The 27,257-nt window shown below is 40.7% G+C and overlaps 1 protein-coding gene across 1 annotated transcript in view; it reads left to right on the forward strand.

Moving 5' to 3' along the window:
* The window catches only part of DNAJC5B (DnaJ heat shock protein family (Hsp40) member C5 beta), a gene marked incomplete at both ends in the record, with an annotated part of 47,948 nt that extends 35,038 nt beyond the window's left edge, over positions 1–12,910 (forward strand). Inside the window, one exon of the mRNA XM_080929198.1 lies at positions 12,816–12,910. Coding sequence (XP_080785324.1) covers positions 12,816–12,910 — 95 coding nt within the window. The remainder of the gene's footprint in view (positions 1–12,815) is intronic.
* Positions 12,911–27,257: the final 14,347 nt, after the last annotated feature.

Consider the following 27,257-nt stretch of genomic DNA (forward strand, 5'->3'; position numbering starts at 1 on the left):
TGAGCTGTAGGAGTATTCTGTAATCCATTCCTACACATCTGTATGGGTAGCTATATACCAACTTGCTGCAAACCAATAAATTAAGTCCCATTGAACTTAAACAAAACTAATCTTCAATTGTGTCTCTCTTTAACCAAACCTCTTAATATTTTTTCTCAATCCATTGTCAGAAAGAGATGTCATGAAAAAAGGAAAGGAACAGTGGTTTTTTTGGTTTTGATAGAAATGGCTTTCCTTTCAGGTCTATGCAAAGGGACTCTTAGAAGGTTCTGTATCAGTAACGGTCTCGATGGCTTAAGTCTCAATGACTGTGTGCTGGAATCACCGTTGCTCACAGAACATCTGTGAGAATCTATGCTTCATTTGTGGGCAGTGCAACAGTTAGGTTCATATTTATATTTCATGAATTCAATGCCGTATGTAACTTACTGATGATTTTAATACAAATTAAGACTGGTAAGGAAGGAAAAACAAACCAACTCTGGGGGTTGTGCTTTTGGTTTGTGGTCTGAATGAACAAATTCCCCTGGGAAAGGGAAAGAAGGGGGAGCTAATTGAGGTATAATAGAACAGTGTGTGGGGGTCAATATGGGAACTGGCGGTTTATAGTAACTATTCATCTAAGTGCTATATATCTGATTACCCTGTGCTTGGATATTTGACCCATAAATGAAGATTATAGCTGGAAATTTATTCTTTTGTGCATAAATACTGATTTCAATGAAAGGCAGCATTTCTTTTTGTTATTTTTATTCAAAAATGATAATAAATCTAATATGAGATATTTTCCTTCAAGAATAAAAGCTAACAATTGGTGAACTTTTCCCTCTTATATCTTACTATACCAACCAAATAGAGAACAGAAGTTAACAAGAGTTGGGATTTCATGATGTTTTCCCATTCCCCATGGTTGGCTCAGTCTTGTACAGGTCTTGTAAATACAGCTATAGCCTCTATGAACTCATAGGGGCCTGTCATGTCCAGAAAATATTGTTTCCCTACAAAGTCCACTACTTCTGACTGTTGGGATCTTTCCAATGTCTCTTCAGTAATCCATGAGCCTTGGGGAGATTGACTCATGCTCTAGAACACTAGTTCTCAAGCTTCCAAGTTCTTCATGTGGTGATGCCCAACAATAAACTTTTTTATGTTGATGCTTTATAACTGTACTTTTGCTACTGTTATAAATCACAAAGTAAGTATATTTTCTGATGGGCTTAGGCAGCCCTTGTGAAAGGGTTGTTCAGTACCAAAGGGGTTGATAACTACTGCTCTAGTAGGTGGGCTTATTTCCATATCCATATTGGAGTCTTACATGCACTCCATGGGTTTGGAGGAAGGAAGTCGGGAGGGAAAGCAGGTTGTGGAGAGATTGGAGGGGAAGGCATGCAGGATTTGAGTGAAACACGAGATGCCAATAGCAAATGGCTGAGTATGGGCAGGACACCGAGAGTTGTGTGGGTGGGACACACAGAGGGAATCAGAAGACTGGGGATGAGAAGAAGAGACCACAGTAGTGGAGGAGAAAAGCCAACCAGCAATGTGAGTTTCTGGCTAGGTGGCCTCTGGATACTTCCATGACTGGGCCTGGGTTGGCAGGGGAAGGGTTAGGGGATACCCAGTCTACTGGTGTGTGTGTGTGTGTGTGTGTGTGTGTGTGTGTGTGTGTGTGTGTCTGTGTGTCTGTGTGTGTGTGTGTGTGTGTGTGTGCTATGTGAGGATCTGAAATAACTCCTGGTCAGGCGTGTAGATACATGCATGCAACTCAACAGGAACTCAAAGCAGTATAGACAAAACTGCTACATATGGTATACCATATATATATTTGTGTGTGTGGAAGGCAAAAACCCACGATTTAAGAAATTCTCAGATGGATCACGCCCACACAGTGATATAGTTTAATATGGGGGAGAAATGATTTCTCAGTGGGGCAGAGCCAAGTCATGTGGCTCCAATGCAGGAACCTAAAACAAGGAACACACAGCTACTGCCTTTGAGAGCCTCAGCTTAGAGAAGCTGGTAACTCCTGCTGTGCAAACAGGCTGACTTGTTCCCTGAGTGCTAGGAGGGAGGCTTGGGAAGCAGACAATAAAGCTGCCTGTCTCCGGTCATCAGATAAAGGATAGAGATTTATAATCTGATCCAATTGTTTTTAAGGATGGAAGGGAACAAATATATAGATTTTGCCTGAGCCATGTAGGAATTTCTTCCTGCAATTAAAAACATACACAAAGAGCTTAAGGTGAGAGGCAGAGATCCAGGTGGCAGATGCAGTTGGTAGTAAGCTCCACAGAGAAGAGGTTAGAGAAATGAATGAACAAATGATTTAAAGACATGTAAAAGTCTTGCCAGGATAATTTCTTGGGACCTTTGAACGTAGCTGAGACAGGATTTTTTGTGATTGTCAACCTAGTATAATAAACATTAGAACCTATAAATAGGTTTATACAGCAAGTAGAAGGGAATTTAATTAAAGTCAAAAAGAGATATCTAAGTATTGAGGCTTTTGATCTTTAAGAAAAATAGATTAAATCAAAAGCAGGAGGTAGGGAGCCTAGCCTATCTCAGACAGTAGGAACTTAGGCCTTGAGAATTATACAGAGAGAAAAGGACATACTACAATATGTACCCACAGAGATATTAATCTCCGTAGTAGGGAGGACTCAAGTTTACACAGATATATCAATAATTTAGGCATTGATCTCAAATAGGTTGGGCCAGGGGACAGTAGAAGCCCTGTCTCAGCAGATAATATTTGTTTAGATTGTTAATTGTTTTGAATTGTTTTTTACTATCAAAACGAGTATGGTTATGAGTTTGGTGGTTGTGTTAACGTTCCTCTAGGAGAGAGGTCAAGCTATATCCTCAATGATTTCCAGTTACTGGACCAAGGATATGCTATTTTGGCAGAAAGTCTCTGTTTTTGCATTGATGGGAAAGGAGAAAAGGCTCTGGATCCCTTCCATAGTGATATAGATCAGACAGGACAGGGGAAGTCTACCTGAAGATCTCAAAAAATTTAAGACAATCATACAAGACAGGTAAATTGATCTGTTGATTCCTAGACATGGAAACAACCCAGTAACTGGCTTAGATGTAAAAATGTTTCTAGCCAAGACTTCAGCTAAAGTGGGACAATCAATCTTATTGGTTATAGCATCCTTAAGATTCTTTGTGCCCTCACTCATATGCCATAAATGAAGATTTATTACAAATGATTATTGATAAATTAATAAAGACAGTTGCCTTTCATCCGCTCAAACAAGAAACAAAATTTTTTACTTATCTAATCTGTGCATTCTGCACAATTCATACAAAAATTCTAATGGTACTAAAATTTTGGTCGTGTGAGATTTATATATTACAAAATGTACAACTTTGACAAGATTCGTCCTCAAAGATGCTGAACTGACCTGCTGTTCAGCCCCCTGTCTGCTGATGCTGTCCAGAGACTTGCTTCCAGAACAGCTTTAGGATTACTGGCGATTCCAGATTATTTCACCTCATCCAACCTTTCTGATGGATCTAATCAGAATTTCAGTCAAACCCTGAGCCTTCAAAGCATAAAACAACTGAATAACAGATGCCAAAGTTAGCTTTCTTAAGTCTAACCAATTTTCTAATTTTCCTATACCTCTCCACCCCTAATCAGGAAGAAGCCATGTAGGGTCAGCCTGATTCTTTGGATTTGGGTGTCTGGTTATTGTTATTTTGCAAATTCCATCAGTTGTTATTCTAAGAATAATTTAGGAGTGGTTATAATTTTGTACAGAGAAGAAATAGATGGAATGGATTGATAAATATTCTTGAACAAAACATTGTGTGTTTTAATCATATATTGGTAAAAATCTTTATAGTTGATGTAAAATTTAAGTTAAAATCTCTTACATTGATACAGAATGTATATAGTGATATAAATCTATATTGATACAAAATTTGGAATTAACATTGTCACTCTTAGACATTGTGCCTATGCACCTCATTTAAGAACAGCATGCTTGTGATGGTTTATATATGCTTGGCCTAGGGAGTTGCACTATTAGGAGGCATGGCCCTGTTGGAGTAGGTGTGTCACTCTAGATGTGGGCTTTAAGACCCTCATTCTAGCTGCCTGAAATCCAGTATTCGGCTAGCAGCCTACAGATGGAGAGGTAGAACCCTCAGCTCCTCCTGCACCATGCTTAGATGCTGCCATGTTCCTGACTTGATGATAATGGACAAAGCCTCTGAATCTGTGAGACAGCCTCAATTAAATGTTGTTCTTTTACAACTTGCCATGATCATAGTGTCTGTTCACAGCAGTAAAACCCTAAGACAGCAGCTGGTACTAGGGACTGGGGTGTTGCTGTGATAGGCCTGATCATGCTTTTCTTTGGAAGCATGTAGATTGGGAGACTTTGGATTTGGAAAGCAGTAGAATGCTATAATGGGGCTTAATGGACTATCCTAGTAGGAATATGGAAGACTTGTTACTGAGAGTGATTTGAACTGTGCAGACCTGGCTCAAGAGGTTTCAGTGGAAATTTTTAATACGTGGCCTCGACACTATTTTTGTGATATTTTGGTGATGATTGTAGCTGCTTTTTGCCCTTTTCTGAAGATTCTGCCTAAGGCTAAGGCGAAGAGATTCAGATTAATTGTCTTGACAAAGGAAGTCTCAGAAACACCCATCATAGACTTTGTCCTCTGGTTAAGACCCAGGAAGAGCATTTTAAATAAGCATAGCAAGTTGAGAAAGGAAAAATATAGAGTATGTGATTCAAGTATTAAAGAGGCACCAGGAACTGAATTGGAACTGAATCCTGTGTTCAAGGATATTAAATTAAATTAATAGAGTAGTGACCTTGAGGCAAGATCCCACCCAGCTAAATTTAGGTCCAGCATGGTAGTTAGTATAAGCCTTTAATCCCAGGAGATCTCTTTGAGCTCAAGGCCAGTCTAGAACAGAGCAAGTTCTAGGTGAAGAAAAACTTAAATTCAGGCTTGGTGAACCAAACCTTTAATCCCATTGTTTAGGAGACAGGCATGCAGATCTCTAAGTTCAAAGTCAGTCTACAGAGGAAGTTCCAGGACAGCCAAGCTTAGGCAATGAAAAAGTTGGAAAACAGAAAGCTGGTAATGATGCAAAAGAAGAAGGCGGCCATATTCCAGAGGAACTCAGCAACTTTGGCCACATGACTCTGGCTTTAGAGTCCAGAAAAGAAGGGACTACTGGGACAATTGATGCTGGTTAGCTGGAGTTAAGAAATTAGTGATGATTAAGAAGATGCCAGCATCACTGAGGTGGAATCTTTCAGGAAGTGTTTTCTGAGAGCACAAAGAAGCTGTGTTTCAGAGATAGCTAAGGTTGTACTTGATGCTTCAGCTGTACTTGGTAATGTGTAAGAGTCTCCTAGGTGGTACTGGTGTTAAAAGCATGAAGGTATCAAGAAGAAGAGCTGAGGCTTGGCACTGTGAGAGGTCATGGAAGGCCACTGGTGAAGGTGCAGCCTCAATTGCAGTTGATAGCCCAGGATTGAAGGGGTCATGCAAAGGAGTTGAGGCTTGGCATCATGAAAAGAGCCTACGAGAGGTTATTGGTGAAGCCTAATTGCAGTGAAGCTCCCAGTGTTTTAGAGATGCCAGTACCATGGGATGATCACCAAGAACAACAGGAGCAATGCAGTGGACCAACCTGAGCTTAGAGTGCTACAAAGGGCAGAACTGGAGGAGTCCAGAAGATCATGTGTGGATTCCAGACACTGAAGATGCCAGAGCTGTGGGCTATCTGCTGAGGAAAGCTGCTAACAGAGAACTGAAAATAGTTTGTTGCAGTCAACAAAGATGATTGTTGGAGATCTGAAGACCACTTTGACATCAAAACTAGAGATGTAGAGTTTGGAGTTTGTCCAGCTATTTCCTATCTTGCTTTGGGAATTACAGTTAAGTTATTGGATGAATCTCAGAAGAGACTTTGAACTTTGGACTTTTAACATTATTAAGACTGCTGTAGACTCTTAAAGTTGAATTAAATGTAGTTTGCATTATGCTATGTTTAGATATGGCTCCCATAGACTCATATGTTTGAATAAACCTATGGGGGGCAGGGAGTGGAATATGATGGTTTGTATATGCTTAGGCTAGAAATTGGCACTAATAGGAGGTGTGGTCTTGTTGGAGTAGGTGTGCCTATCACTTGGGTATGGACTAGAATACCCGAATCCTATCTGTCTAAAGTATTCTAGCAGTCTTCTGATGAAGATGTAAAATTCTCAAATCTTCCTGCACCATACCTGTCTGGTTGCTGCCATGTTCCCACCTATCAAGGCCTGAACCTGGAAGCCAGCCCCAATTAAATGTCCTTTATAAGAGTTGCCGTGGTCATGGTGTTTGTTCACAGTAATAAAACCATAAGACAATGATTAAGTAACACAAGTTAAGGGCCAGATGGTAAATTCATGGTTAGGTTAGATTCTTATTTAAGTATGATAAAGTGCTTTCAATTTACTCAATTAGAAATGGCTAAGAGTGGCTAGGGTTTAAAAGTTCATAGATAGATAGTCTTCAAAAACATCAGAAATCCACAGAATAGGACATTTAATGTTATTTCATTATTAAGGATCATTTGACAATGAGACATGTCTGCTCCTGACAGCTTTCTCATTCCCCTTCAAAGAATAATTGAGCATCTTCACCTCCAAACAAGGTTGCTTTTTGTGGCAAAGTAGTCATGGGGCAAAACTGGCCTATTTTATTTGCAGACAAAATACTTTCTGGGGAAAGGATACAATATGTGGGGCAGTCGACTGCTAAGTTCTGCCAAGACAGGGTAAGCTAGTCAGTCAGTCATATATTCTGCTTTATAAAGGTCTATTAGATGATCATGGGCCAGAAGTTTGAAGACAGATTATAAAATAAATTAGGGGATTGTCCAGGAAGCCAGCTGTCTCTGCAATTTGTTTAAGTTTTAGAAGCTATGTTTGTTGCTTCCTATATATTCAGGTAATATTTAATTCATTCTCATATTTCTGACAAGGTTGAAGATTAACAATAGTCCCATAAGCAAACTTAAGTTGTTTAACATTAAAGATATGATATATAAGTAAAAACATGGTTTTCAGATGGTATTATAGGCTAAAATCTAAACATAATTAAGGGATAAAATTATAACTCTTTAGATTAGGGATGATGATAGAATACTTTATCTAACTGACAGTATGATGGACTAGATGCTAATTGTATTTCATACTTTGTAACTTACATGATAGTTATAGTTCTGCTCAATTTATGTTTGAGAGAAGAGGTTTTGTTAATTTGGACAGAAAAGGTGAGGTGCAGAGGTTGGTTCTGATGGTCTGATCTGGAATCTGTGTTTACTGACACTGAAGGTCATCGCCCTCAATTGGATTTTGATCTATCAATAAAGATGCCAATAGCAAATGGCTGAGCACAGGGTGGGACAGTGAGAGTTGCTTTGGTAGGACACAAAGAGAAAATCAGAAGACTGCGAAAGAGAAGTAGTGGAGGAGAAAAGCCAACCTGCAATGTGAGTTTCTGGCTAAGTGGCCTCTGGATACTTCCTTGACTGGACCTGGGGTAGCAGGGGAAGAATTAGGAGTGCCCAATCAATGAGGAACCAAAACATTTTCAGATTAACTGGTGTGTGTGTGTGTATGTGTATGTGTGTGTGTATATGTGTGTGTGTGTGTGTGTGTGTGTGTGTGTGTGTGTGTGTGTGTGATTTCTAATTGTAGATATGAGAAAGCTCTTGGTCAGGTGCCTGTGTGCTACTTGCCAGTAACTCAAAATGGTGTAGACAGAACTGCAGGCTACAAAGTAGCAGCATCACAAATCTGAGTTCCTTGTGAAACTCTCTGTCTTTGCCCATTTTTATTGTGCATGCATTTCAGCCTCTTCTGCTGGTTGATACTGTTGCATTGGTAAGAGTCTCTGGAGTTGTAAACATGATACAAGTCTCTGTTCACTTATGGTGGTGCTGGGTAGGATTTGCTAGCAGAAGAGAGAGAGTTGTTTGGGTTATTTTATTTTTTAAACAACATTGGCATGTTTAAGTAAATTACCCAATTACCATAGCTAAAAAATGAAGAGCAGACATTTCAAACAGTTGCCACCTTCAGTATTTGTTACCAGCTAGAGAACTCATAAATGGGTTCTCCTGTCTTTCTCAAAGTACCCTCCCTGTTTGAAACTCAGAGGACTCTAATAGTGCTCTTGGCAATCAGTCAACATTAGAGAGTATTATTCTCGAGATGGTTTGCCACTTCTGTGAATTTTAGCCTTTGAAACAATAAAACCACACCAGTGAAACACTATGAAACATTATTTTCCCAACCCTCCCATGTTCCCATTACAAACTCCACTGTGTAGAATTTTGAACAAAAGCCTAAACTGCAGCCAGTCATTTATGAACACTTGGGAAAGCAGATCAAAATACTAACTTCAGTTTTTTTTTTTTTTTTTTTTTTCTCTTCTATGCCGAGGCCAATAGAATAAATCCAAACAAAAGTGAGGTAAACACTAACAGTATTTTGTGGATTTACGGCTTCCTTTTTATGGAAAGAGTTGGAGTAGAGTGTGTAAAAGAGAGAGAAGGTTTCATAGTGCTGACCTTGGATCTAAAATATGATTCAGAGCACAGAAAAATGTTGATTGCTTAGTTGTTATTGCCAGTCACCTGGATAGAACACCAGTAGACTCCGAACCATATGGCTCTTTCTTCTGCCAAGATCTAGAGACGTGTATTATACTTGCTGCTCAGCATTCATCTCCTTTCCCACTCCAGGAAAAGGGAACCAAGAGAGATGGAAATTCATCCTCTCTCTTTTTGCACCCTTCACTCAGTTTCCTTTCCCCTACAATGAGGAACCAATGTCAAAGAACAGTGGAAAGAAAATATCACTAGAAACCTGTGATGCTTCGTACAGTGACATCATGGAGCATTAAGGCACCATGGTGGTCAAGGTAGTAGGACAGATGAGCAGTTCAGAACTATCAACAATAGGTGGTTCAAAGGGCACCTTCAATGTTTGGCTGCCAAGATTCAGTAAGAAGTGTGTGTGTGTGTGTGTGTGTGTGTGTGTGTGTGTGTGTGTGTGATGAGAACATCTTTCTATATCTAATATTTAAAATTCTAAATACATAAACACACAGGGAGCTAGGCAATTTGCAGGGACAGTAAACCTATCAAAGGAGAAACGAGGAGCCTAGGAAAATGAACAGGAGGGGATTAACATGGTTTCAAGCTTTTCCAGCTTCCCCTGTAACGCCACAGTTAATTCAGAAACATAGATGAGCAAGAAGTGGAATTGGGACACATTTGAGGGGATGGATATTGGTACAAGAAATATTTGTCAGTCTCTCTGTCAGTCCTGCTGTTCAAAATGCCAGGCAAGGCAGGTGGAGTTAGTACGGACCTCTACAAAAGAGTTTTACCAGTGAGTTAGTGAAGCAGCTTCATGAAGGCAGCATTTGCAAAGAGCTGGAACCAAGATGTGTATTCAAGGAAGGGCTCAACCCATCAGGATGAAATATGATCAGCAGGGGTGGTGAAGTGTCCTGACAGTCTGCCTGAGAAACATGAGAGTGCCAGGAACTGCTAAGAGAGAAAAGAGCGAAGAGAGAAACTTAGAGACTTGGAGGGAAACGCAGGTACATATTGGAGATAGATGAACTTGGGGCTGTGACGCTAAGTGAAAGAAGCTAGATATAAAGAACAAGTTTGCTGCAATGACAGTCAGGACAATTGAATTTATGACAGAGAAAACAGGTTGGCAGTTACCAGGACATAGGGAAAGAGTGAGCAATGAGCAAACCCACTGGCTCCCATTTTGATCCAGGGAGATATTTGTCAACTAAATAGAGGTTTAATATACGTGAAATTGTACATCTGTTGTCTGAAAACCTCTCCTGTGACAAAAAGCACAGCTTTTTTTTTTTTTTTAAATCACTAATGCTCTGTAGTACAGCTTAAGGTCAGGGATGGTGATTCCCCCAGAAGTTCTCTTATTGTTGAGAATATTTTTTTTTGATAGCCTGGGTTTTTTGTTGTTCTTATTCCAGACGAATTTGAGAACTGCTCTTTCTATCTCTGTAAAGAATTAAGTTGAAATTTTGATGGGAATTTCTTTGAATTGTAGATTGTTTTGGCTAAGGTGACCATTTTTACTATGTTAAACCTGACAATCCATGAGAATGGGAGATCTTTCTATCTTCTGAGGTCTTCTTGGATTTCTTTCTTCAGAGACTTAAAGTTCTTGTATTGACATTTCACTTACTTAGTTAGAATTACACCAAGATATTTTATATTATTTGTGACTATTGTGAATGGTGTTTCACTAATTTTTTTTTCTCAGACTGTTTAACATTTGTGTAAAGAAAGGCTACTGGTTTACTTTAGTTAATTTTATATCCAGCTGCTTTGCTGAAGTTGTTTATCAGCTGTACAACTTCTCTGGTAGGATTTTGCAGTTCACTTATGTGTACTACCATATCATTTGCAAATAGGGACACCTTGAATTTTTCCTTTCCAATTTGTATCCCCTTGATCTTCTTCTGTTGTCTAATTGCTCTATCATCTTCATGAGATACGATTTTAGGTAACTTCTTGCTCCTCAAGTGTGTTAGGGTATCCAGGGCTTGCTCTGATAGGAGAACTGGGTTCTGATCATGCCAAATTACACTGGCTTCTGTTGCTTATATTCCTGGGCTTCTTTTGCCATCTGGTTACCTCTGGTGTTAACTGGCCTGGGTGTCCCACATTGGAGAAGGCCTCCTTGGATGCAGGTATTGTTGAGTGCCCTGGGTTAGAACATGCTTCCCAGGAGGCAGACACTGCAGTCTCTGGTTAGGGCAGGCCTCCTGTGTCCCTGGTTAGAGCAGCTCTCTTATGTCCCTGGTTAGGGCAGACCTTTGAAAAGACAGGCAGACTGTGGAGTCCAGTAGGCACGCTGCTTTGCCACAGGTTCAGGTAGAGGTGCAGACCGGAAGGGCATTCACATTTCTATTTTCAAGCTGTCTCACTTTGCTTCACATTTGGATCATCCTAAAATTCATTGTCTAAGCCATGGGTCCTATTCTGTCTGGATTTCATGTATTTATTCTAACCATTATAATATCCTGAAAGGGCATCTCATAAATTAGTATCCATTCTACTGCTGCTGATGGAGTAGACTTCACTTTGTGATGACTAACAGCTGATACGAATTTTCTTGTACTTGGTACAAATACATCCTGGTACATAAGCTAAGAGGTTTTGTGTTCATACACAGGAATAGAATTCTGTAAGCACAAGGTATTTACATCTCCGGTGTATTAAGTAGCACCAAACAGTTCTGAAAAACTGAGGGGTTAATTTATATTCCCACTAGGTGAGTAAAGAGACTCACATTCTTGCCAATGCTTGTCAGTGACTGACTGAAAATCTGTGTCAGCCTAGTGTGGGGGATACGGCAGAGTGCCATTGCTCTGATTTTTATCTCTTCATTAAGGGGTAAGGTTGAACACTTACATAGATATAGGTTCAGTACATGTATGTGTACATGTGTGGAGACCAAATGCTGACCTAGGTAAATGGCTCCTGAGAAACACTACCTAAGGTTGTCTTTGGTCTTCCATGTACACGTGCCCACCCAATCATGTGTACCCACAGAAACAGACACCTGCACACAAATACACAATGCCACCAAAGACAGATGCAAGCAGCTGATGAGAGAGAAATTAGTTTGCAAGGGAATGCAGTTGGTTCTTGGGGATTTGAACATCACTTTCCTTCTTTTTAAAACATTTCTTCCTACGAAGTATATTGTTAGACATAGGCCGAGTCTTGGAACTCTGTTCTGCATCCTTTTTAGTCTCTTGCCATATTGTCTTATTGTGTCTGTGTTATATTCTGAATAAGTCCTTCAAATAGGTCTTCTATTTCATGAATTCCCTTTTTAGCTTTTTAAAATGTTCAAGTTTTTTTTTTTTTTTAATGCAATTCCAGATACTTTGATTACTGGGGTTTTGTTAACTTCAAAATCTGATAACTTTAAATACATGATTCTTTTATGTGTTTGATAAATGCAAAACTCGTAGTCTCTCTGAATAATTTCGTATTTTGTTGTTACTCTAGGGCTTTCACTCAGTGTAGATTGTTTCTCTGTCTCTCCTTCTATGAGTATGTTGCATGTGCAGGTTTACGATGGGCTCAGGATTCTTGTGAATTTTTAGGGACTTCTTAGTGCTAAGTTGAATGTGAAGTCATTCACCTCTGCTAGGTTCTAGAGACTATATCTTTCACTGAACAACTGTATTGTGAATGATTATCTTGGTTCTCACAGAAGACATGGGTACTGGAAGGACATGGGCTGACCATTTGTGCTTATTGGTTTGTCTTCAAACATTTTTAAAGAAGCTTCTTTAGCCCAGCAGTAGAGCAGAACTTTATGTAGGCTTAAGATGGAGTGTGGCTACCTGGGACACTAGTTCTATATTAAACTTCCCATTAAGTTCTCCACCAAAGCAAGCTATAGGCTTTGACTTCTGCTCCAACAAGAGCCAGGCATGCAGTTATGAACTATAAAACTCTAAGAATCATCCTCCATATAAATGATTTTTTTTCATACACGTAGTTTTCATGGAAAATGGCACTCCTTAAATGAGCAATGACCAACCTAGGTTTAGTTATAATCCCACAATTCGCAGAATTTGGAGGATTCAGGCAATGTCTCATAAGCATGCTTGTTATTTTGCCAAAACACCTACTATTTGCCCCGTTATCAAAGGAACTTGGTAAAAACAAGTTTGATTGTTGTTTCTCTGTGCTTTCTCCCCAGATATGGACTTTCCAGTTGTTCTCCAGCCTACAAATACAAATGAGAAAACACAGCTAATCAGAGAAGGATCTCGAAGTTACTGCACAGACTCTTGATGCTGGGCCCATGGGATATCCACAGCTCCTCTTTTTGGTTCAGCCATGTCTCTGGGTGGTCATGGGGGAGGTGCAAACATGAAAGGCTGTGAACATAGTCACATTTGTATTTTATTTTTAGGTTAAGGGGAAGATGATTGCTACATAATTTTCTCAGACTTTCTCTTTGAGTAGAATCCTAATGAAAAGCATTCAGTTTGATGAATAAAGGCCTGAAGAGTTGTTTTATGCTGATTTCATGAGGTAAGATGGTGGCAGTGGACAATCATTATGAGTCTGACCTTAAGATGAGCCAGATATTATTTCTCATAGACTAAAGTTGTACTATTTTAGAAGAGAAGACACCTTTTCTTGCCACAGATGTCATTGGCAAAACACTGAGAGCTGTTGAGAAGGGATTTGTGTTTGTGGAGCCCTTAGTTGATATTTAAAATGGTTACAGAAATATGATCTAAAAGAGATATGATGTTTAATGAAAAGTTATGAGTAAAAACAGGGGTGGTGGGTTTAGTGCATGCAGTTAGATCAGCTTTAAAAATGACAAAAATACTTAACCTTAGTTAAACCTTAGAACTGAGCCAGATACTCAACATGAACCTGACCTAGCTAGCCCCAAACAGTATACTGACCATTTTCTTTATAAGGTGATCTGTATATAACTTGCCTAATAGATCAGTTAGGGAAGAGAAACACAGGAAGCAAGGGATGGATCTCTAACACCTGTAAAGTTACACTGAAAAGCACAGCACCCATTTTGATATCTTATGGAACAGCTCTGTATGCTAGGCCTCTCGAGCTTCAAAATCACCTCTGCATTCGATTGCTTGAGGCCTTTATCTTACCGTGCCGAAAGAACCACATGCTCTTTCTAAAATGGCAGAGCAGCGAGGACTTGTTGCTTTTCTCTGAGCCTGTCTTGCTTCTTTATGTAATATTTCAAGTTCTTGTTATATTTTTGTATAACATTGCATAAAATGCCATCTTCTTCTTTTGCTTCTTTTCCCCACCCCACTAAATTATAGTCAATTGCCGCTAAATATATATTGTAAGTGAAAGCCGGTGTCACATCTCTGACAGTTCTAGAGTCACTAAAACTCTGCTCAAACTGTGCACTCACTGAGATTTCTTCCCCTGCATACTGAAGCACAGGCAGACTTGATTCACAAGTTAAGAAAACTAGTTCTAGCCTATGTTGTGACTGATCCTTGTGTTGCTGGCAATAAGGGACACAGATCCACAGATCTGGCAGCTTCCTGAAGAAGCTTTTCTGAACCCTCCAACCAGAGAGAACATGTCCTGTGGTTAAGACAATGAATCTCAGGGTGATCTGAATATAAAGCTAGCCAGACTGGGTGAAAATAAAAGAAGGTTCCAGAACAAGGCATCCTATATGGGACACCTCAGGATTCTCTAAGGGAGAGCTGCAGTTAGGTTTCTTTACAATGGTTATATATAGGATTTTGGTGGCTCTTCAGTTTCATCTCTAAAGCTTGTTCAGAAACCACTCTCTCTACTTCTAACATTGCCTAAAGACATTTATTTGTAATAAGATTAACAGTTAAAGTTTTTTTTTTTTTTTTTTTTAATTAGTGTCTTAGGGTTTCTGTTGCTGTGAAGAAAGACCATGATCACTTCACCTCTTATAAGGGAAAACATTTAACTGTGGCAGGCTTAGAGGTTCAGAGGTTCAGTCTATTACCATCATAATGAGAAGCATGGTGGTGTGCATGTAGACGCGGTGCTAGAAAAGAAGCCAGGAGTTCATCTGGACCAGCTGGGAGCAGGAAGAGAGAGGCGTTGGGCCTGGTTTGAGCATCTAGAACTCTAAAGCCCACCTCCAGTTACATCCTTATTTCAACAAGGCTATACCCACTCCAAAAAGCCACATCTCCTAATAGTGCCACTCCCTATGAGCCTGTGAGGGCCATTTTCATTTAAACATTCACATTCAGCTCCCTGTCCCCACAGGCCTGTCATAATGCAGAAATGCATCCAGTCTAACTCCACAAGTCCCCATAGTCTATCAGTCTGAACCGTGCTTAAAAGTCCGTATCTTTGCAGACCCATGGCAATCTCTTAACTGTAACCTCTGTAAAAATCAAAATAACGAAACAATCACATACTTCCATACACAGTTGCACACAATGTACATTACTACTCCAAAGGGTAGGGAACGGGGCATAAGAAGAAATACTGAACCAAAGGAAGACCAAATATCAGCGGGCAAACTCTAAACTCCGCATCTCCATGTCTGATGTCAATGTGCTTTCCAGATCTCCAACTCCTTTCAGCTTTGTTGACTGAAACACCCTTCTAAATCTTGAGTTGGTTCCACTCCCTGTTAACAACTCTCCTTGGTGGGGATCCCATGACTCTGGCATCATTTCTAACATCTTGGTGTCTCCAAGGCAACCCAAGTTTCATCTTCACAGCTTCATTCAACAGCCCCTTTAGGCCTCCACACAAGAACACCCCTGACACATGCCTGACCTCAGTGGCTTTCCTTGGACTCAGAGGGAGATTAGATAACCCCTTTCTTCTATCCTTAATTGTCAAGCCAGAACCCAGTGGATAAAGCTGCCCAATTCAGTTGCTGGCTGGGTTTGGAATAAAGCCCACTCATTCATTCAATTACATCTTCTTCAGCTTTCTGGTGTCAATGGTTTCCTTCATGACCTAAGCTTAGCTGTCCTGAAACTTGCTTTGTAGGCCAGGCTGGCCTTGAACTTTGTATTGCTTGGATTAAAGATGTGTACCACCATACCAGCCCGAAACTTTCTTTAATTTCCTTTTCACGAGTGGTAAGCTTAGCAGTGTGGGGTCTGGTTGGGAGGTCACCGCTCCTTGTATTCCACTTAGCATCAGGTTTTCTTTAATCTGTTTACACTTCCTGGTGGCACTTTCTTCCTAAAACTGTACAGTTTGTATTTCTTCTTGCTCAGTTTGCTCCTTTTCATTAGAGATCTGCATTAGTGTAGCCACTAATAACCAAGCAACACGATCAATCAGTACTGGGCTGTCAGGTAATCTCTGCTCAAGCTGTGAATCCATAACTTGTCAATTTATGCTAAGTTTTGGATGAGGGTAGAAAGCAACCACATTCTTCGCCAAAATATCCCAAGAATGTTCTTCAGGCTACATATTAATATTCTTTCATTGTGAAACCTCTTAAATCAGGCCCCTGAAATTTAAATCAGCCTCACCATCCTTGTCTTCCATGAAATGTCTCATTAATCTCTGTTAAAAGCATTCAGCAGTTTTCCTAACCCAAAATCTCCAAATCTATATACCTCCAGACAAGAACGTGGTCAGGCAGATCACAGCAGTACCCCAGATTCTGACACAAACATCTTAGTTAAGGTTCACATTGCTGTTCAGAGACAATATGCCCATGGCAACCCTTATAAAGGAAAGCATTATGCTGAGGCTGCCTTATAGGTAGAGGCTGGTTTAGTAGATTATCATCATGGCAGAAAGCATGACAGTGTGCAGGCACAGAGGCACTGAGAGTTCTACATCTGGATTAAAAGGCAGAAGAGGGGGGGGGGGGAAGGGAGGGGGGACAGGGAGAGGAGAGAGAGGGGAGAGAGGGGAGGGGGGAGAGGAGAGAGAGATTGTCTTGGGCCTGGCCTGAGTAGTTGAAACCTCAAAATCCACCCCCAGTGACACACTTCCTCCAACAAGGCCACACCTCCAAATAGTGCCAGCCTCTCTGAGCCTGTGTGGGCCATTTTTATTCAAACTGCCACCATCAGTAAACAAAGCTATGCAAATACATTTGTGGTGGAACTCATCTAAATCTAAATGAGGAGTGTACTAGGAGCAAACCATTGTGATGCTATTCCTGGTTGTTGACTTGGTTACATCTGAAAAAACAAAAACTCAAAAAAAAAAAAAAAAAAAAAAAAAAACCAGGGGTTTTTGAGGGATCTTTGCTAAATTTTGAATAGAAAAACCCATTTCTAATCTGGATCTTAGAAGTAGACATACCTTTAATCCAGATCTTTTGATCTGGAAAAATCTACCTGTAATCTGGGCTCCGCCCTCTGCTGGAAGCCTATATAAGGACAGGGGAGAAGGAAGCTTTTGCTCTTTGCCTCCTCATCTTCAGCTTACTAGCTCATCCATTCCTTCACTGGCATTAGAACCTACTTTGGGTTTCCAATGTATACTGAAGACCAGTGGAGACATCTAGCCCTTGGGGACTGAGCAACTGCTGGATTCTTGGCCCTTCCATTCAGAGCTACCCATTGTTGGATTAGCTAGACCATAGCTTACAGTTATTCCAATAAATCCCTAAATCCCATAATATATATCTATCATATATATTTGCATATATGTGTGAGAGAACTATTCATTAAGTCTTGTTACCCTGGAGAACTCTAACACCATTCTATATCATTTTCACCCTATGGAGCATAACCTAATTACTGTCCTCAAGGTTGAGAAGCCTTTGGGAACATATCACCTGACTTTAACTGAGCACTTTAGTTATTGCTGTTGTTATAATTTGCCTTTTCAAGAGCAAAAAGGTCTTCATGGGACCACTTGACACCCTATCAGTGGCCTCTGGAGTATGAAATTTCCTGCCTTCTTGAGCAGAAAAAAATAGATGGAGTCTCAGGACCAGAGCCTCCTCCCTTTTCCAGTCTTTTCTTCCCATGAGACCACAATTCCCTGTCCTTTCATTATACTTCACCTGGGACCAAGAGGCATGACAATACAATGACATATCTCTCTGTCTCTCTGTCTCTGTCTGTCTGTCTGTCTGTCTCTCTCTCTCTCTCCCCCTCCACCCCTTCTCTCTGACTTCATGTCTCCTCACACCTCTAAGTTGCTGGGGACCAGATGAAGTCCCTGACATGGAGCAGCTTCTGAAACATTAATCATTTATCAAATTGAGTTGGTTTTATACAAACTATATTGTGCCAAAGCAGACGAATGCAGTGTGACTTCTTATGCATATAAACTCTCTTACCCAACAAGACCCATAAAGACACCCGGTATTAATAGCCTCAACAACCAGCAAGTGCTTGGAACACTGTTGCCAACAAATAAATAGTACTTTGTATCTGGAGGAAACAAAAGCCTAAATAGCTCAATCTGTGGGTAATTTGAGCTGGACACTTCCTTCCTGTGTTCTGGCTACTGGAAGGCCAGGCTTATTCTGGATGGCAAGTTATGATCATAAAGCTCATCTTCCCTTTCTCTGTCAGTCACACTTTTTCCTTCTCATATGGAATTTTTAACTTGTTTCCAGCTTGCTCAGGCATTTGGTCCACAAGTGCTAAAAGTAAGAGACAGGCATTTGGAATCAAAGTCAAAGGGCAGAATCAAATTCTCAGAGGGCTTCTGGCCAATATTTTCAAGCCAGCTTGTTTCTGCGTAGAGTGATATGAGGCAAATGCCTCTGAGTGATGGAGTGAGTTCCCAAAAATGTGCCTCAGCAGCAGAGACATAAGGATGGCTCTTCACCCGAGACAGACTGTCCAAGGAAAGCGAGTTGCTATCCATCAGCTCTTGGCAATGGTCATTCAGAGTCATACTACCAGAGTGGGAGATTTTAAAGTCATTCATACTTATTCCCTTTCCATCCTATATTAGAATATAGTCCTTTAAAATATTCGTTGTTTGAGAAATTTATATAACATATTTTGACCGTATTGTTTTTCCTCCAGCTTCTCATGAGCCTCTGCTATCCTTTCTCATCTGACTTTACATTCTTTCTTTCTTTTAAAAGAAAATAAGACAAAAAAAATCACAGCCAAATATTGGGGTCTGATTTGTGTTGGCCAACTACTCCCGAACATGGAGCCTCATAGTAGCTCATTCATGTTCCCTGCTACACTTTTCATAATAAGCAGAAACTAGCATATATGTTCATTAACTGGTGAATAGATACTGAAAATGTGGTGCATTTACACTGTGAAATATTATTCAGCTAAGAATCATAAAACTTAGAAACAATCATCCAGAGGTAAGTAACCCAGAGCTAGAAAGATGGATATGTATATTCTTGTTTACAAAAATCTTTATCATTGTTTAATCGATGTGCTCTTTCTACATTACAAACAGCATGTAGGCTAAAACCCATTTGGGATGACTAGCTTGAGAATCTACATACATAAAAGGGTTCTTTTGGGGTCCCTGACTTAAATAGAGGGTCCCAGTTAAGGATGTACGGTATCTGTGACATGTATAAGCTACCCTATGCTTCTGCAAGTTCTGGTTTCTGGCATTTGTGAACGTGAGAATTTTATAACAAAAGGTCCAGGCAGATGTGATTGTATAAACATTGAGATAAGATTGTCATGCATTTTCTGGACAGATCAGCATAATCACAGAAATTCTTAAACTGTAGAAGAATTCTCCAAGAGATGCAGTGGGCCTCAGTGAGTGACCAAAGGCGAGCTTTGAAGGAGGAAGCAAGAAGCCATGATCAAGGAACACAGTCCAGAATTAGCAAAGCTCAAGAGAAACAGAGTTTCCCTTAAAGATCCCAGAGAGAAACGCTGTTGGATAAAAGCTGGAGATTCTGGGGGCTTCGTAGGCCAGACAGGTTGCAGCAAAGGGTCTTTTAATGAAGGGCTGCAGCAGGAAGGGTTCTGAGGTGAAGAACTCAGCAAGCAGCCCATGGGACAAAGGCTAACTCCTGCACGTACAGACTTCTAAAGGGATAAGGTGATGATATATGGCCCACACTGAGGGCTATCTGGGGCTCCAGACATAGGGATAGGATTATAATTAGAGTTTCATCTGGCTGAGCTGAGCAGATGCAGTCGGAAGCTGGACTCCTTTTCCCTGGCCTATCTGAGACCTCGACGCTCTCACGGAGGCAGCAGGACACCTGGCAGTTCTTTACATCTGAACCAAGAACCAAGAAGTCCTGGCTAGAATGCCTGAAAGAACATTTGGAGACCCACTTGGCCTGGGTTACACTCCTGCTGTCCTGAACAGAGTCTAACGTTAACATGGCAACAGCAGTGTGTTTGTTCCTTCATTGTCTTTCTACTTTTCCCTCCTGCTTTAATCCCTGGTATCCAACTCCATCTTCTTTGTCCCTTTCCCGTTCTCATTTCAGCTTTCGGCCTGTTCTCCTCCCTTGCATGTTCTTCCTTCCTTCCCATCTCTGACCCTCATTGTCTATCTGGACCTACACACTTTCTAGTTACCCTGACACCCCAAACTGTTGTGGATCGACCCTATCCACAGTGGAATACTCTGCCAAGAATAACCTGAACTCCTTCATTTGACCTTGTCATTCTCCTGCTCCAGGCCCCAGGTGCTTGAATTACAGGTATTCGTGCACACCATGGTGCTAGCGACTGTTAAAATCAGGCTGTCATGTGTACTTGTCAAGCATTCTACCAACCCAACCCCAGCTGTCTTGTGCTATCAGACCTGTGTCTCCTTACTTCCCTAATATGAAGCCAGTATCACCCGGGCTGCTGGGAAATCTGAGCTGTTAGAAAGTAGCTGCTGAAGTTTGAGAAGAGACTGGGTCATGATGGTCCTAAAATCTGTGTGGATTTGAGGTATTTGGAGGAAGATTCCAGGACAAGTCCAGACTTGTTAGCCTACAGGTAACAGGTTCAGTGCTCAGGTGGCACTGGGATGCCTGACTGACAAGATTTTAAGTCACAGCCTCATAGTCTTGGCAAAAGACCCTCAACAGAAGCGCACAGGTTTAGATACTGGGTCATCAGCTGTAATCAAGCTAAGGTAAAACTGTAAAGTCACCAAAGGACGAAGATGCAAACTGACCATACACTCTAGCAGGTACAGATCTTGCACACACCCTAGCAGGAAGAACTTGGAGCTTCAATTGGTGAAAGGCCCTGCTACTCTAAGAGCTGTGAGCTGGAATTAGATTCAGACCATTTCATTGCTCAATTTAGAAGATGAAGATGAACCTGTTTGTTAGAGCACTGGTTCTCAATCTTCCTACCACTGAATGTTGTGATGACTCCTGGCCATAAAGTTATCTTTGTTGCTACTTCATAACTAAATTTGCTACTGTAATGAAATATGTAAATATCTCCAGATTTTGAGTGTCTTAGAAGACCCCCTATGAGAGGGTAAAGGTCATGACCCACAGGTTGAGAACCACTGTTCTAAGTACCTTTTCTCAAATGTCTTTTCTGTGAGCCATCCTCAGAGATCATTATGGGGGCTTCCCCCTGTTTCTCCTTCGTATCTTCCACTAATGTATGATCTCGATAATTGGAAGATAAGGCAGTGTATTGGTTTTTATGCCTGACACATAGGAGCCATTCAGGAAATATTTGTGAAATGATGATTGAGGTTGCATTGCAAATGGAAATTATCTATGTATGGCAAATGAAAAGGCTGCTGCAGCCTTTGTTCTTGAGGAAGCTTGCGTGCTATCCTTGCAATATTGATGTTTTGTGATAGATAGGTTTCTGAAATGAAACAGGATGGACATGTCCACTGTCCCTTGACTCCTCATCACCTGGTTTATAGAGTTATGTTTCCCAAATGCTTGAACAGCATGTTTTCCCTTACTTTTCCTTTTCACTAAGAGTCATGTCCATTTCAAGAACAGCATTCTTCTCTAAGCAGAGAAAAACTATTAAGAAAACCAGATCATCTGGTCCAATACCACCCTTTCCAGGCTGTATAAAAATATGAGCCACAAAACAGAACCACCTTTCCCTTCCCGGGAGGTTTTCACTTATACTTGCAAGAATTATGACCCAGTCCTGAATAACCAGGCTCAGCTAAACCTGCTCAGCCCAATCATTGTCAAGTCGCACTTGACTCAAAGTACCTGTGACTTCTAGTACTGTATCTTAAATCAGATTTTGTATCTGCATTTTCCACAGTGCTAACAACCAAGTGGGAAACTAATACACACCAGCCTGTTGGCTATTTCTTTCAGCATACGCCATTTGTGAGAAAAGCCTTTCTCTAAAATGGAGCGTAACTAGGATGGTGTCGAGTGGAAGGAGAAGCATGCTACGAGCTTCTGGAATTGTCATGCTGGTCCAGGGCTGTACTCAAGAAGCTAAATTACGTTCTGAGAATGAAACCAGCAGTGATACTGCAGCCGTCAGCACTTTCTGATCATCACTCTCTGCCAGCAGAGCTTCCAAGTAGCATAGACAAAAGTCTGGGCATGAGCTGCTCCAGGGCCGAAAACCCACCCGGCAGAGGCTCATCTTCTGTTGCACTGTCTGCTTGGATACCACATCCTCACTCCTGTTGTCTGGATGCTGTGAAGTCTGCTAGGATACTGCATCCTCACTCCTGATGTGTCTGGATGCTGAGTTTCATTTTCTCCGTGTTTATTTAATCAGCACATTTTGGGCTTGGTGAAGAGTAATTATTGGTTTTTCCTGATGCATATTTTTACTCCAGGGTTGAAATTGTAACGGTTTCTTAGATTAAAAAGTGATCTGCATGGGTATGCATTCACTAATGGGGAATATTATTTTAGAAGCAAGCCCTTGATGCTAACCTAAGTTTATAAGCAGTACACAAAAAGATACTAGACAGTGAAAAACATATTGTCTATACGCTGATTAATTTATTAGCATAACTTCACATCAAAAAGCTGAGGATTCTAGGGGACAAGACGACTCTTTGGTAAAAGATGCAGGTCTTACAACCTGAGTTTGATCCCCCGACCTATGTGGTTGTGAGAACCAGCTCCTGCATGACCTCTGACCCTTACACATGAGCCATGGTACACACATGCTTCCTCCTCCTCTCTCTCTCTCTCCTCCCTGCCTCCTCTCCCTCACTTCCTCTATCCTCCTTTCCCTCCTCTTTTCTCCCCTCTCCTCCCCTTTCCTCTCTCCCCTCCTCTCCCTTTGTCTCCTCCTCCATACAACAAACAGAATATAATGAAAAATTTAAATGGGATTTGAAAGCATTGGCATTATAGGTGTATTTATTTTATATTTAAAAAAATGATGAGTATGTATTCAGGTTCTCTAAAGGAAAAGAACCAATGGAATGAATATACAGTTTGTCTTTGGAGAAAGATATATACACATATATACATATACATATACATTACATATACATATACATATACATATACATATACATATACATACACAGATACATATATATACATATACATCATATACATACACAGATACATATATATACATATACATCATATACATATACATATACATCATATACATATACATTACATATATATACATTACATGTACATTACATATACATTACATATACACATACACATACACATACACACATACACACACACACACACACACACACACACACACACACATATATATGTATATATATATATATTGCTGTCTTTGGAGAAAAAGTCCAGTACTTGTTCTGTCCACGAGACTGGATGTCTCAGCTAGTCTTCAGTCTATGTCAGATCCTGAGGAAATGGCTGTACTGCCCTGAGGGAGGCTCAGTAGAAGGAATATGAGCTGGCCACTGAGAATGAGAGGAAGCAGACAGAAAGCAAGAGCCACTTCTTTATCTAGGCTGCCGTGAGGAGAGACCCTCACTTAGGGTGGATCTTCCCTAATCAAGATAAATCCACGACAGATGTGCCCAACTACTTGAGAAGTTAATTCTGGATGTAGCCAGCTTGACAAGAATAGTCATCACAATGTAATTAATTCATATTATCAAAATATATCTTCAGCATGATAGCTAATAGATATAGTGCTTGCTATCTGACACTTTGAACAGATTTAACGGAATACTCCCAAGATACTATGAGACAAGGTACTAGCACCATTATCAGTTTTGTTTCTTCACAGTAAGCATAGAAAGCTCAGGAAACTTGGCCCCTTCAAGCTAGTATGGGTTGAAGCCAGCCGGCTGACCTGGCTGCGGCATCACCCGCTATGTTAAATCCTTTCTCCAGCCTGCTCCTATCTGCAGCTATATTGGCCCTCCTTGAGAACTCGCCCCACGCTCATGGGCTTATGGCCACTACTCCTCAGGGTACCCCTAGTTTCCTTTCACTCTCTCCAACATTGACCTCTTCAACTGCCCTCTGCAGCTCAGGGAGACAACTGTTTGGGATCTTCATATTTAATTTTCTGTGTCTTCTTCAGTTGGCACTGTGAGGATCCCCCAACCCCTTTCTCTCACTCCTTGCAGTACCGCCTTCTTGGGAAGTCTTTGTGACTCCTTATACCTAGGTCTTTTTTTCAAATTCTCCGATCAATAGCTGTAACAATTTATGGATGAAATGTTTTGTTTTGTTTCAAAAGCAATTTGGGGGCCTGCCATGTGGTGTGTGCCTTTAGTAAGCCAGATAGATATCTATGAGTTTGAAGCCAGCCTGGTCTACACAGCTCAAGGTTGCCAAGACTACATAGTGAGACTCTGTCTCAAAATAGAAGATTTTGGAGTGATTGCTTATATACCAATATGATGCTGGCACTATGGTTCAGTGCATGCCTGTTTTACACAATACCCTGACCATCCCACTCCCAGCACCAAAAAATAAGCAACCTTAAAAATTCTTGTATGTAGGTTCCCTCCATTATTCCCAAGAAAGTTTGGAGGGCGCTCAGAAACCCTCTGAGCATTTTCAGGCTGCAAGCACACACTTGTCAGTCATTAAGGATGTAAGCTGACTCATGCAATCCTTATGATAACTCTTTGAGTTCAATACTGTAATTATCTACCATAGCACAGATGAAAAAAAAAATGGGGACCAGAGAGCCATGAATCCTAACAACATGAAAAACAGGATTTGGACAAAGGTAATTGGGCTTTAAGGTTTATCTGTTAATTTACAAGTCAGCCATGACTTCTTAATGTAAAAGTGGTACTTACATTCAATAATACATCCTGATTTATCCCTCTCCAACTTGAAGTGATTACACTAGGTCTATAAATCTAACTTAATGTATTCTGTTTTATTATTCCAAGTCCATAAAATTGAGATGAGAACATTGCTAAGGTATCAAAAAGTAAGACATTTCAATGCTACTAATAAAAAAGAGATGCAAAAATCTTTTATGACTTTAAATGTTACCTATTCATACTAAAACTGAAATTATACCCAATTTCTCCATTGTATGAAATAAGGCACAAACTGTGAAATTTCCATTAGTAAAAATATATCATCCTCATGTCAAACTTCCAAATTACTAATCTTCTATTAGTTTTTCATAGTACAAAGGGGATGGAGCTTAGCAAACTTTTGCTTTTAATTAACATTATTCTTACCACACTTTAAAGAAGGAATTTGTTTGAGTCTCTGTGTGCATAAGTGTGCATGCGTCTCACAGCAACTGCCTTTGCCTCTGCTCATCTGTGTTTACACACTGATGGTTTGTATATGCTCAGCCCAGGGAGTGGCACTATTAGAAAGTGTGTCACTGCGGTACGGGCTCATCATAGCTGCCTGGAAGTCAGTCTTCCACTAACAGCCTTCAGAGGAAGATATAGAACCCTCAGCTCTGCCTGTACCATGCCTGCCTGGATGCTGCCATGCTCCTACCTTGATAATGGACTGAACCTGTAAACCAGCCCCAATTAAATGTCTTTATAAGAGTTGCCTTGGTCATGGTATCTGTTTACAGCATTAGAACCCTAACTAAGACACACACCAATATAATAAGCACATTCCTCTCCACACTCCAGGTCTCTGGGTTCCATTTCTCTCCTTGGCACCCAGCTCTGTTGAGTGTGCTATATATGTTATTTATCTGCCTCTCCAGAATGGAGCGCTCCATCAAGTTAGGCATTTGCGTCTTCCTTTTCCTTATTCTGGAATATCCCAACAGCTGTCAATAAGTATGTGGAGAAAGTGTCCCTGAAGAAATGATTCCTGCAATAGTCACCTCTTCACCCCTAGTCAGACTGAGGAAGACACAGAGGGAAGGAAACAAAGGCAAGAGTCTCACTCTTATGAATGAAGATTGCAAGTGAGCACATGGGGCTCTGTGGTGCCAGGGAACTGGACAGAGTCAGTCGGTCTAGCCACCTGCACAAAGAACTCCTGTTAACCTTCTTGAACAGTGTAAGAGCAGGGAGTTGTCATTGGGGTCTTTGGATGTCATGATTTTACGTAGAATTCAGATTAGTTTGTTATAATAATACAGCTAACCCTCATTATTCGCAGATTCCACATTTGTGGAGACAACAAACTTCCTACTATGTTGATTATGTCAAAGGGAACTCTTTGATCTGCTTAGGTTCCATTGCTAGACCTTGGAGTTAGTACAGAGCAGTAGCAGGAGAAATGAAGTTTTATCCAGTATATTATGGAGTGTGCGTGTCTTCATAAGAAAAATAAAGTCCTGAAAAAGCCATTAGGTCCAAAATCATCTGCTCTTCTTTAAAGAAAACTGGTAAATGGTGGACGTGTGACATATTAAGGAGGCTTGTCCTAGGGCCAGTGGTGAATTGTGTGACAGTGGCCAGAAAATATCTGGGGATGGGAAACTAATGAAAAGCAAGAGTTACTTTTGTAGGTTTATTCTGATGCCAACTCCAAGTCTCAGGTGTTAATAATGTTCTTTCCCTGGCACAGTGAGACTTCATGCTTGCTTTTAGGTCCTGCCTTCTCAGGTTCTTTATTCTCAGTGCAAAGAAGCAGATTTGGGGTTAGCATCTTCTGAACTCCTTCACCTCCTTATTCAAGATCATTTGTAAACCTGAGCCCAGAACAGCACTATCCACACCATTAGCAGGTTCTCGGCACAATGAACTATACAGCATGCAGTGCGCATGTTTCCAGTGTTGTTGAACAAAGGCAACGCTGTCTTTTTCCTGTAGCTTTCAAACTGTAAGTAGCCATCCTTTACACTCCACTGAGCGCTGTGGACTTTGCAGTCTGTTCTGTTTGTTTGTTTGCCATTTAAATGTTCTGCCGGAGGTACTGACTAATGCCCACAGCGTAAGAGGCTTTCATACAAGAGGCCTTAGAAAGGAAACACATATATCAGATAACAATCTTCAGGCCATGGTTCCAATGTTAAACCACAATTAAACTTGTGGGTGTTTAATCCCTGTATTTGCCCTGGAAAACAAGGGTTCTGCTTTCAGCAAGTCACCTTTTGCAGTGACTTCATAGAGCCCAAGAATGAGACATGGCTGGCAGTTGCTGGAGTACTTCACCAGACTTTCCTTTCTGGTCTTAGAGACATGATCTTTATGGTTCCTCATTAGTGTCTAGCCTGGAGATAGTTCAAGTACAAAAAACTCACAAATGTTTGGATAAACATCCTGAAAGAATTATCCAGCCTTTCTGGGAACAAAGTCGTGATCTGTATGTAGTGTTGCTTCCTCAACCAACAGAACCAACGACCTCTTGAATGCACACACACGTGAAATTTACCTTTTCAAACTGAACACT

Source organism: Micromys minutus (assembly GCF_963924665.1).
Source record: "Micromys minutus genome assembly, chromosome: 15".
Taxonomy (NCBI): domain Eukaryota; kingdom Metazoa; phylum Chordata; class Mammalia; order Rodentia; family Muridae; genus Micromys; species Micromys minutus.